Genomic DNA, 12,899 nt, shown 5'->3' with positions numbered 1-12,899 from the left:
TGTTTGACAGTCAGTGGTAAAAAGCATACTTGTGGAATGTTTTCATGTGCTTGGTCAACGCGTTTACACCCAAATAAAAAAATGTGCTGTTGTCAACACTTTTACATAATAATGAAATTACAAAAAGAAGGATTTATTTTTAAAACTACAGATTATTATATTTCTTAAAAATCCTGATGTGAAATTTAGAGAACCAAACCAAACCCGTGTATCATAGTGTAAAAAGAAAATAATGCTTTATCAATTGAATTCATTCGAAGTGCTATTCTGGATTTACTATAATCTGGAATGGTACAACTAGAAAGTCAGAATGAAAATTAACTCTCTGAAATCGATCTTTCTTGACAGAGTTAAAACCTTAATTTCTTATAATATTTGGAAAATTGCAGATAATATACAATTTAAATTATTCGTTGTAGCTCATTCCTGTGAAATCGGACATATCAAGTGCGGTGATGGTCTACAGTGTGTCCACAAAAGCGCCTTATGCGATAAAGAGGTTACGGATTGTTCAGATGGTTCAGACGAAGAAGAAGAGATGTGTAAAGGTAAGTTGAAAGAAATCAACTATTGCAAATTTGTTGAAGTTGTTATTTTATGTGTCTCTTGTAGTTTTTGTACTATATCTTCTTTTTTATATTCATCTTACATAACATTAAAGCGTATTTCGTTTTGCAAATTTTACGATAGCCATCACGAGTTGGTTCATAGGTATGAAATATCTGTTTTATAAACGACGACAGATAACTACGGGTATTTTTTCGTTACCACAATCCAGTAATTATTTTCATGAAATGTGACTTACCTAATACGACTTATGACTGGGGTTATACTTTTGAGATATTCCCTTGTTGATAGTTTTGTTCGTTTTGCTTAGTATTATTAAGTTTTTATTTTGTGTGTTTTTTTTTAGTTTGCCTTTTCTTTTTTTTTTCGACTTTTTGCCATTGCAATGTCATTTGTTTTACTCGTAAACATGTTTATCCCTTTAGTTGATTTCGCTTCAGTTTCATAATTTAATTCGTTGGCAAACTCAATCTTATAAAATTCCCTCCGTCACTTTAAATTTGTTTTGTCGCAAAGAGTAGAATCTGTAGAAATGCTACAATGAGAAAGTCAGATGGAAAATAACTCACCTCTGACATCAAATTTCCATGATGGAATTAACACGTTAGACATTTTATAATATTTGAATAATGAGGACGATCTACAATTTGAATTATACTTTACAGCTCATTCCTGTAGTGACTACTTTTCCAAGTGCAGTGATGGTCTACAGTGTGTCAGGGAGATCGCCATTTGCAATGGAAAGAAGGATTGTTCTGACGGTTCAGACGAAGACGTACAGATGTGTAAAGGTAAATTGAAAGAAATCAACGATTGTAAATTTGTTGAGGTTGTTATTTTATGTGTCTCTTGAAGTTTTTGTACCACATCTTCTGTTTTATATTCATCTTCCATAACATTAAAACGTAAATCCGTTTGCAAATTTGACGATAGCCATCATGAGTTGGCTGATAGGTATGGAATATCTGTTTTATAAATAACGACAGATAACAACGGGTATTTTTTCGTTACCACCATCCCGTAATTATTTTCATTAAATGTGACTTACCTAATAAGACTTATGACTGGGGTTGTACTTTTGAGATATTTCCTTGTTGATAGTTTTGTTCGTTTTGCCTAGTACTATTTAGTTTTTATTTTGTGTTTTTTTTAGTTTGTCTTTTCTTTTTTTCCACCTTTTTGCCATTACAATGTCAGTTGTTTTACTCATAAAAATGTTTATCCCTGTAGTTTATTTCGCTTCAATTTCATAATTATTTAATTCGTTAGCAAACTCGATCTTATAAAATACAATCCGTCACTTTGAATTTGTTTTGTCGCAAAGAGTGAGATCTGTAGAAATGGTACAATGAGAAAGTCCCCTCTGACATCAACATGCCATGACGGAGTTAACACGTTAGATATTTTATAATATTTGAATAATGAGGACGATCTACAATTTGAATTATACTTTACAGCTCATTCCTGTAGTGACTACTTTTCCAAGTGCAGTGATGGTCTACAGTGTGTCAGGGAGATCGCCATTTGCAATGGAAAGAAGGATTGTTCTGACGGTTCAGACGAAGACGTACAGATGTGTAAAGGTAAATTGAAAGAAATCAACGATTGTAAATTTGTTGAGGTTGTTATTTTATGTGTCTCTTGAAGTTTTTGTACCACATCTTCTGTTTTATATTCATCTTCCATAACATTAAAACGTAAATCCGTTTGCAAATTTGACGATAGCCATCATGAGTTGGCTGATAGGTATGGAATATCTGTTTTATAAATAACGACAGATAACAACGGGTATTTTTTCGTTACCACCATCCCGTAATTATTTTCATTAAATGTGACTTACCTAATAAGACTTATGACTGGGGTTGTACTTTTGAGATATTTCCTTGTTGATAGTTGTGTTCGTTTTGCCTAGTACTATTTAGTTTTTATTTTGTGTTTTTTTTAGTTTGTCTTTTCTTTTTTTCCACCTTTTTGCCATTACAATGTCAGTTGTTTTACTCATAAAAATGTTTATCCCTGTAGTTTATTTCGCTTCAATTTCATAATTATTTAATTCGTTAGCAAACTCGATCTTATAAAATACAATCCGTCACTTTGAATTTGTTTTGTCGCAAAGAGTGAGATCTGTAGAAATGGTACAATGAGAAAGTCCCCTCTGACATCAACATGCCATGACGGAGTTAACACGTTAGATATTTTATAATATTTGAATAATGAGGACGATCTACAATTTGAATTATACTTTACAGCTCATTCCTGTAGTGACTACTTTTCCAAGTGCAGTGATGGTCTACAGTGTGTCAGGGAGATCGCCATTTGCAATGGAAAGAAGGATTGTTCTGACGGTTCAGACGAAGCCGTACAGATGTGTAAAGGTAAGTTGAAAGAAATCAGCTATTCATCTTACATAACACTAATTCGTTGGCAAACACAATCTCATGTTATTCACTCTGTCACTATTAATTTGTTTTGCATAACGTGTAGGATCTTTAAAAATCAAGCCATGTTAAAAAGACCATGATGACCTATCATTGATTTTTTTTTGGAAATAATCAGTACGATAGACACCTTTACTGATTTTGTAAGAAACAACAAAGATTACTTAGGATGTTTGTTACTCTTTTAAAATTACAAGTTTAAAAAAAACACCAGTGGTATGAATTGGTAGTATATAAATAAAGGAACTAAAAAAAACTAAATTAAGAGTCCATTGCTTTTAAAATGACCAACAAACATCAGCTGAAGGCCACCAATGGGTCTTCAACACAGCGAGAAAATCACGCTATGTATGGCGGGCTTCAGCTGGCCCCTACACAAAAATAGTTCCAATGAAAATGGACTCACTTTAAACTATAAAACATAAACATAAACTCCCAGTACGGGTTTAATATCATACCATCATAAAATATACGAGAAAACATAACCCGTATCATACTAACAACTGGAAATGTCTTTATTTTCGATGCAAAGACCCTATGAGTGAATCAGTATTTATACCAAAATATACCATCTACAATGACTTGACAGCAGTAGCGTAAGTATTTTCCTTCTGGATAAGTCTTTTTAAAGGTTTGGTTAGCTTTTGAGGTGAATTCCAACATGTTTGTACGGAATATTACCATACATGATTTGATGTGATAAAAAGGTATAAGATGTCAGCACGTTGATTTATATTAACGAATGGTGTCCTCATACCGATAACAAAATTTACTATATGTTTTGACTAGTTTGTGATATTGAAAATCCTGTTGGAAATTTAACTGTAAAACAGAAATTTCTTTTGTTAAAATTAATTACGTTTTACATACACGAGCGAATCGAACAAGTTCAGATATCTAAACACCATAAGATATCATCATAGGAATAAGGGTACGTCACTATCTAGAAATGAATGATTACCAATAGAAAATGAAAAAAAATCATCTCTTTTATCATAAAGGAGAAGGTATGATAAGCTATCTAATCGGCCCCTATTTTAGTGAAAAATTAAAGACAATTGTTTTTCTGAAATATATGTTTTTTAACTTCCATAAATATCGAACTGATATAAACACCATTGAAATTTTAATATTTTTAACTTTTAACAATCAAAATGACACGTTTTTCTTTGCCTAGTAACGCAAAAAACAACAAAATGGTCGGTAGTTAACAGTTATATCGAATGAATTAAATAGGAGCAGACGCTCGCCCCAAGTAGATATTTTTAGATATTGTCAAAAATGTAATGTTGTGTCACCTTGCAAAAGGACTTTTAGGGGCGAGTGTCCGCTCATATTAAAATTTATTAAAAACTGTCGGAATTTTGACCGAAAAACTTACTTTTTACCGGTTGACCGAATGAACTCGTTTTATTTCCCGAATTTACGTACATGCTTCCAAGCTCATTTTCATACACGTAGATTAAGTTAAAAGACTTATGTGGACTTTTCCAGTGAGATAAGTACATGGAAATCAACTACGAAATTTATTTAATGAATCGAACAATTAATAGTTCATTTTGAAATGCCGGATTGTAAGACTTATTTTGTGACTCTGTTTCTGTCGGAAGGAACTGACACGATAGATTACATTAGCAACCCAGAGAGCCGTAAAACAAAGGTATGTACTTCAATATTTTTTTTATATAAATTGAAAAATAACTTTATTGAAAATCTGTTATAAAACATTTTTTAAACAGAGCAACAAATCGCCGATAAACTTGAGATAATCTGATGACAGCTAGGGAAACGGCAGACGATCATGAGCAATGCCAAAAATATTTCTGTAGAAAATACTATGCTGTAAAATACACGTATTTTTTGTTTCAACTTCGATATTTGTAAAAACTAACCAACCCTGCAAGATTTATTTAGTTTATCAACTGAATTAGGGGGGAATATATCCATCACTTGATTTTGACAAAACATTTATGTACATTAAAATTACATCATGCAATTCATCAGCCGTCATGGCTCAATGGTACACATCGCTGTGTTGAAGACTAATTGGTGGTCTTCGGCTGTTTTCTGCCCTATGGTAGGGTGTTGTCTCTTTGACACATTTCCCATTTCTATTCTAAATTTAATAAACCAGTTTCACGAGTGTGTATTACAAATTGGTTCGGACTGAAACAAGTTACTCTGTAATAACGTTTTATTTTCACATTATGTAAAAAGAAAACTAGAATGTTGAAATATACCGAAGAAAGTTTGCAGTTAATGAAAGAAGCCTGAATAGTCAATCACTTTTAAAAATCTTTTTGATATTTTGTAATACCACAAACCATGAGAAAGTATGAATTAATTTTGTTTTTTGAACTGCTAAAATTCCTAAATAATCTTACTAAAACTTGGAGAAGGTATGATAAGCTATCTAATTGGCCCTCTATTTTAGTGAAAAATTAAAGACAATTGTTTTTCTGAAATATATGTTTTTTAACTTCCATAAATATCGAACTAATATAAACACCATTGAAATTCGAATATTTTTAACTTTTAACAATCAAAACGACACGTTTTTCTTTGCCTAGTAAAGCAAAAGCAACAAAAAAAAATGGTTGATACTTAACAGTAATATCGAATGAATTAAAAAGGAGCGGACGCTCGCCCCAAGTAGATATTTTTATCCATCTGCTGAATTACGCCATTTTCGAATCATTTTTAGTCAATTCTTATATGTCCTTGTCGGTGTTGTTGCAAAAGGGGTTACTTCCTATATTTTTAGTGGTATAAGTGTGCCGCAAAACAGGGTAAGTTTTTTCATGCCCTGATTGTTAGAACAGGGTCCCTTTTTCATGTCCTGCTGGTTAGAACAGGGTCGTTTTTTCTGTCCTTGCTGATGAGAACAAGGTTTTTTTAAACAAAGTATTTGTCTAGAACAGGATCGCGTATATAGCTGTTTAAGATACAGTATAGAGCCCAGGTCTAGAACTGCATCTATTTTATACGGTCTAGAACAGGGTATACATTTTCTGAGCGTGTATAGAATAGGGTATGTTTTTCAATATTTTTGTTTAGAACAGGGTATATGTTTTTCAATATTTTGTGGTTAGAACAGGGTATGATTCGGCAAGTGCTGTCGGCACAGTTATGCCATAAAGGATATAGTCAGTAACCCAACCCCACCCTCAACCACAGCGAAAATTTATGAAACATTTTTAATCAACATAACTTTTTTTTCATTTTTTAGATTCGAGATACGTTGTTGTACGTCACAGCAATACCCATGGCTTGGTTTATTCACGCATGGATTGTCCTAGACATTAAAAGAAGGCGGTGGTAGTGAAAACATGTATTAAACTTAAATGTAAGTTGCAAAATTATTCAGTGTACTTGATTATACTTGAAAGGGGCATTATGTACGATATATGTAATAAAATAAATACATGTACGAAAAAACAGATGCATATTATCGAGTGTATGCATCGTAAACTGTTTGTTTAAGACTTTTAATACGACCGCAACGTTTGTTTTAGTTATATTGCTACCATTATAGGTCAATGTACGCTCTTCAACACGGAGCCTTGACTCAAACAAACAATAAGCTATAAAGAGCCCCAAAGTACTAGTGTATACCCATTTAAACGGGAAAACCAACGGTCTGGTCTATATAATACACATTTTACTATATCCTTTAAGAACCTACCCCAGGTGAATTCTGCATTTGGATAACTGCTTAAAAATCCTGTTCATGAGCACTATCCTCGACAAGGATACTATAATAACCCTTTTTGATTTTTTTTATGCATGTTTTGATTAACAGTGATAGATTATAAATAAAAGCTATTTTATAATGAATGTAAAGCTGCTTCTGGTGCATGCCCAAGAAACACTAAACATTACGGGTTATGTGACTACATATATTATTAATTCATACATATTTCACGTTATGGTTTTTTTTGTTTGTATTATCTATATTGTATTTTTTTTTAATATACATATCACTGTTCTGATAATGCCCATAATGGGCCCTCTATAGGAAATAAAATTGATCTTATCTTACATGCTGATATATACTAGTCAACAAAAGAAACGATACACGACTTTGAAATAAAATTTATCAAAAAGTATTAAATATAAAACAAAATGAAATACACTATTCTAAAAAGCTTTCATTTGCAATGTATGCACATGTGAAAATGAAAATCAAAACTTGTCGGAAAGTATCTAAATTCCCTGTAAACGACTATAGGGTGCAAATAAGTTTTGCGGAAAGTTGAATAAAAAATCGACACGTAATTTTCAAAGTACTAAATAAAATTTCAACTTTGTTTAAAAATATTCAATATGCTAATCAAGTTGTGTTTCATGTTGGAACTAATGGGTTGAAATATTGTTTTTTCAAATTTTTGGGAAAAAAAGTGGTTTTTTGAAATCTCAAAAAATGCAAAAAAATGTTTTTTTTTTATTTTTGTCTCAAATCAATGCTTTGGATATGAAAACAACACACAGTAAATTTGGAACATTTCGGATTGGTTTTAAGATTGTGACCGCTTTTTGAATATCCCTTTACACATACTGTCTATGGTAAATCAGTTGATAATGTATACATTTTAACGATTTCTCGTGGGGCCGAACTTTGGTAAACAAATAAACGAAGAAACTGTATGATTTTTAAAAACAAATTGATGGCAAACATTGTCTTTACCTTTAAATGAGAGGTTGGCATCATTAGTTGAAACTTCTGTTTTTCAAATTGTCGTTTTATGTAAATTTTGTAAAAACCAAAAAAAAAATCGTCAAAAAACATCACGAAAGCAAAAAAACAATTTTTTTTTTAAACGGATTTATATTTCCATTATGATTAAGTATTACTACCTTCTATATTGGTCCTATAAACGGAAAACTTTATCTTAAATTTGAAAAAAAGTCTTGTATCGTTTCTTTTGTTGACTAGTATATTTTTTTGTTTTACATTAATCAATAATATTTGTTTACATTTTTCCAGGTGACTGATGGCTAAAGACTTCAAGTGTGTGGTTTGTGGGAGATGTCATCTAAAATTCAGACGTAAGATAACAACTAAAGCACTGAAGCAGTTTGCAAGAAAAAGAATTGAGCGAAACCTTGAAGAAAATGATGTGATATGTGAGAAGTGTAGATCAATATACAGGAAAACATTTAAAAAAGTAAACAATGAAGAGAAAGTTTCAAACTGTCGTTTCGGGTGTATTTCAGATGACAGTGACTCTGCGTTCGTTATAAATACGAAAGAAGCCGTATCCATGAAAATATTAAGTCCAAAAAAAATTGAACTGAATATTTCTTCCACTCACACATCACATAAATTCTGTATTGTATGCAAGAAGGAAGATACCAGTAGAAATAAGTTATCCAAAGTTCTTTTACAGGCAAGAACCCAAGCCTTTATAAAAAATGCGGTTTTCATAGATGGGAATACACGCTGTTGTAAACATCATTTATCTGAACAACTTTTCGACGACACATCACTTCAAGCATTAACTGCAAAATACACTACAACATATATGAATTCTGATATAACTTCATTATTAGAAAATGTAAGAAAAACCTTGGCAACCTCTCATATCCTGAATTTTGACAATCCATTATCATTGTCTGATGGTGACTATTACAATCTAACTGGATTATCAAAGCAGCAATTCAATGAACTCTCCTCATATATTGTATCAGCACGTCAAACCAATGTTAGGTCTGTACGCACATGTATAGCTGTCTTGTTAACAAAACTAAGGACAGGACTTCCAAATCATATACTTGGAACACTATTTTCGTTAACCAAAAGCCAAGTGTAAAGATGTATTCATAGTGCCAGAGTTTCCCTTATGCAGGATTTTGAACCACATTTCTTTGGGTTTCAGCACATAAGCCACGAAGATTTTGTTCAGAACCACACCACTCCAATAGCAAAAACTCTGTTTGCCAATGATTCTGAAGATGCTGCAACTATTGTCATAGACGGTACTTATATCTACCGTCAGAAAAGCGCTGATTATGAATTCCAGAGGTTATCATACAGCCTTCATAAAAACAGACCGCTAGTTAAACCAATGGTCATAGTAGGAACAGATGGATATATCCTGTCAGTACTGGGTCCCTATTTTGCAAACGGAAAAAATAATGACGCAGCAATAACAAAGCACATGATTTCTTTCAATGTCGAAGGCATGAATGAGTGGCTAGAGACTAGCGATGTTTGTGTGGTCGACAGGGGATTTAGAGACGTGGTAGACTTCTTAAGGGAACAGGGGTATAACGTAGAAATGCCCGTTTACCTGAAGCAGGGATTAAAACAGCATCCGGTAGAAGAAGCCAACGCCAGCAGACTAGTAACCAAAGTGAGATGGGTCGTTGAAAATGTGAATGCACGAGTTAAACAATGGAGGTTCTTCGACAAGGTAGTTTCTAACCATTTCATCCCAATCATTGGTGATTTATTACAGATTGTATGCTGTTTGTAACAAGTTCAGGCCACCACTTGCTGTACATACCCTGAGGATAAAAGTATTGCCAAAGCAATGCTTAAAAAATGCAAAAAGGGAAATGCAATCCAAAAGATGGTGACGGAAGAAGGCTTATTGACCAATTACAAATTAGTTGATGCATCAAATGTTTTAGATGAACTAGCTGATTTTCCAGTACTGCGTATGGATAAACTACGAGAAACAACCATGGGGGTAAATCAGCTTAAACAGGCCCCTAACTATGTAACAGAACACGAGGGTGAAGACGGAAATTTTGAACTGTATGTGTGCAAAATCAAAGAAAACCTGCTCAAAATTAAAATACAATCTAGGCATACATGGCATAGTAACAAACTTTCCCATACTGTCTTCATAAGTTACAGTGACGAAGGAGATATAGAAGGATGGTATTGTACATGCAAATCGGGAACACAAGTAGTTGGTTGTTGTGCACATTTTACAAGTGTGCTATGGTATCTGGGGTATAAAAGACTTGAACAGCAGTCTGGATCAAGGAGAGACTTTGAAACATCTGTTTTAGATGCATCTCACATACCGAGTTCTGATGAAAGTGACTGTGATTCTTTGCCAGAGGAGTAAAATAACTAATACAAACTGTGTGTATGTGACAGCTACTCTTCACTTATATTTTAGGGCACAACTTTAATTAAAATTCTGTTTGTCAAGAAAATGTTTAAATAAGTCATTTATTCACATATTTTATGAGTGTTTACAAATAGCTAAAGTATTAGTCTCAATATTTACCAAATCATGCTGAGTTAGTCATTATATTGTGGTTAAATTACTGATCTATAATGAAATGGTCTAAACTTATTCATGTTAGTGAATTTTATCGTCAAGGTTAGTAAACAATATTTTCATATAACTTTCGGTGTACTTAAAATTGGTATATCGAAATCTCAGACGATAAGGAGTACAGAGTTCGAAGCTATTAAAAACAATGTTGTTCATATATATATATTTAACCTATATGAGAGTGTTGTATTTTGTATAAGAAAAGACTGTTCAATTAAAATGTATTAACATAAAACTAGAGGCTCCAAAGAGCCTGTGTCGCTCACCTTGGTCTATGTGAATATTAAACAAAGGAAGCAGCTGGATTCATCACAAAATTGTGTTTTGGTTTTGGTGATGTGTTTGTACATCTTACTTTACTGATCATTCTTGCTGCTTACAATTATCTCTATCTATAATGAACTTTGCCCAGTAGTTTCAGTGGAAAATGTTAGTATTAATTTACAAATTTTATGAAAATTGTTAAAAATTGACTATAAAGGACAATAACTCCTTATGGGTCAATTGACCATTTCCGTCATGTTGACTTATTTGTAAATCTTACTTTGCTTAACATTATTGATGTTTACAGTTTATCTCTATCTATAATGATATTCAAGATAATAACCAAAAACAGCAAAATTTCCTTAAAATTACCAATTCAGGGGCAGCAACCCAACAACGGGTTGTCAGATTCATCTGAAAATTTCAGGGCAGATAGATCTTGACCTGATAAACAATTTCACCCCATGTCAGATTTGCTCTAAAGGCTGCGGTTTCAGAGTTATAAGCCAAAATCTACATTTCACCCCTATGTTCTATTTTTAGCCATGGTGGCTATCTTGGTTGGTTGGCCGGGTCACCGGACACAATTTTTAAACTATATACACTAATAATGATTTTGGCTATGTTTGGTTAAATTTGGCCAAGCAGTTTCAGAGGAGAAGATTTTTGTAAAAGTTAACGACGACGGACGACGACGGACGACGGACGACGGACGACGCCGGACGCCGGACGCCAACTGATGAGAAAAGCTCACTTGGCCCTTCGGGCCAGGTGAGCTAAAAAGTAGAACGCTGTTATGTAATAGTCATGGATCAAATATATTTTGTGTTTCCATGATACCCACTGAATTTATAAGTCTAACATAAGTCAAAAACCTTACCTGTTTGTAGCAATGGAAAATGATTTCTGTTGGTTTTAAAGTTTAGAATATAAGATGGTACAAACTAGAATAATAATAGTCTTGAAATGATTTTAATATGTTTGTTAAAACACTTTCCCTTCTGACTTGCTGTTATTGCTAAGGAAATACTAATAAATATATACATGATGTTGATAACTAGAACTACAAAAATCAAACACAAGCCGTTACTCAAGATTTTGATATTGCCTAATAAAGTCATCAGTGGTTTCCAGAGATCATGGCCATTACTAGATTGAAGCTAATATTGTAACACAACTCATACTAAATATGCATCTTGATATTTTTAAGCATTTGACACCACTTACAGCATTTTAGATATTTCAAAACCATTTCAAAGAGATAGTTCACCAATAAATGATATTTTATGGTATTCAGTAAAATCTGTTGCTAAGCAAGAAACTGTTATTGTGAAAAAATTGCTCTAAGAAAAGATCTTCTAATAAACTTTTACGCAGTTATACGCAGTAAAGAGACTGACTAAAAAGACCTGTAACATACTAGTATCTTATAAATTGTTAACCGTTGCTATGCGCCATTTATGTTGCTACGTTGTTGTCAAGCATTTATACAATAGAGCAACAATTAAACTGACATTTTCATTTCTTACCAATTGTTATTTTTGAACATGCATTCTGTTCTCGCATTTATTTTTATTAGTACAATAAAATGACTACTTCATTTGCAGTTAGCTTTAATTTAATATTTTATGCTGTTGCTAAGCAACATTTGTGTTGTTAGGCTCAATATAAACCTAGTAAAAAAAGATAAGGATTACTCACACATTGTATTATAATGTAACACCATTATATGAACACAAACAATGCTAGATGCATACTTAAAAAGACAAAAATCACCTTTAATTAACCGTTACTTGGGAATATTTCTGTTGTTAAGTTGTTGCTAAGCATCTTTTAAACTCAAATTGAAGTGACTATTCATTTGTAACTTCAAGTTATTCTCAAACCAACCATCTTATCTGGAAATATGGTTATTTGTACAGATACAGTAATTCATATCTGCTTATTCTATTATATAATGAAAACGGTTGCTAAGCATCCTTCTTTTTACCGGAGCATAAAAAAATCATTTTTTGTCTAAGTTTGTATACAAAGGCTAGCAATGGTATGAATTAAGGCTTCTTTGGAGAAGGGGCCAAAAACGCCCCTTATCATACCTTCTCCTTTTAGAATTAAGTTTCACGTTTGAGATATAGATGTCAAGATTCAGGAAAGGGTAGTGTTTATTTTTAGTATTAGCTTTGTTAAAATTCAGTTCAGCATGATAAATCACTTAAGTGTACTTACTGACGTCATCATTATTGAGAGACAATATGTCATCCAAATATCTGAAAGTGTTATTAAATTTATGTATTCGATGTTGTTTCGATAGGTCTTTCATGAATTTTGTCAT

General features: G+C 32.6%; 2 protein-coding genes across 21 annotated transcripts in view; both read left to right on the top strand.

The window, feature by feature from the left end:
• The window catches only part of LOC143044369 (uncharacterized), a 165,691-nt gene that overhangs the window by 111,846 nt on the left and 40,946 nt on the right, over nucleotides 1–12,899 (top strand). The window lies entirely within an intron of this gene.
• On the top strand, nucleotides 8,849–9,484 carry LOC143046423 (uncharacterized). Its single transcript, XM_076219587.1, has one exon. It carries the CDS (start codon nucleotides 8,849–8,851, stop codon nucleotides 9,482–9,484), a length of 636 nt encoding a protein of 211 aa, XP_076075702.1.

Source organism: Mytilus galloprovincialis, chromosome 9, assembly GCF_965363235.1.
Source record: "Mytilus galloprovincialis chromosome 9, xbMytGall1.hap1.1, whole genome shotgun sequence".
Taxonomy (NCBI): domain Eukaryota; kingdom Metazoa; phylum Mollusca; class Bivalvia; order Mytilida; family Mytilidae; genus Mytilus; species Mytilus galloprovincialis.
The sequence above is the reverse complement of the archived record's forward strand: the minus strand, read 5'-3'. Positions and strand labels throughout refer to the sequence as shown.

Bases quoted from the DNA above. Each gene is read 5' to 3' on its own strand.
- LOC143046423 (XM_076219587.1), top strand. From the start codon at position 8,849: ATGCAGGATTTTGAACCACATTTCTTTGGGTTTCAGCACATAAGCCAC.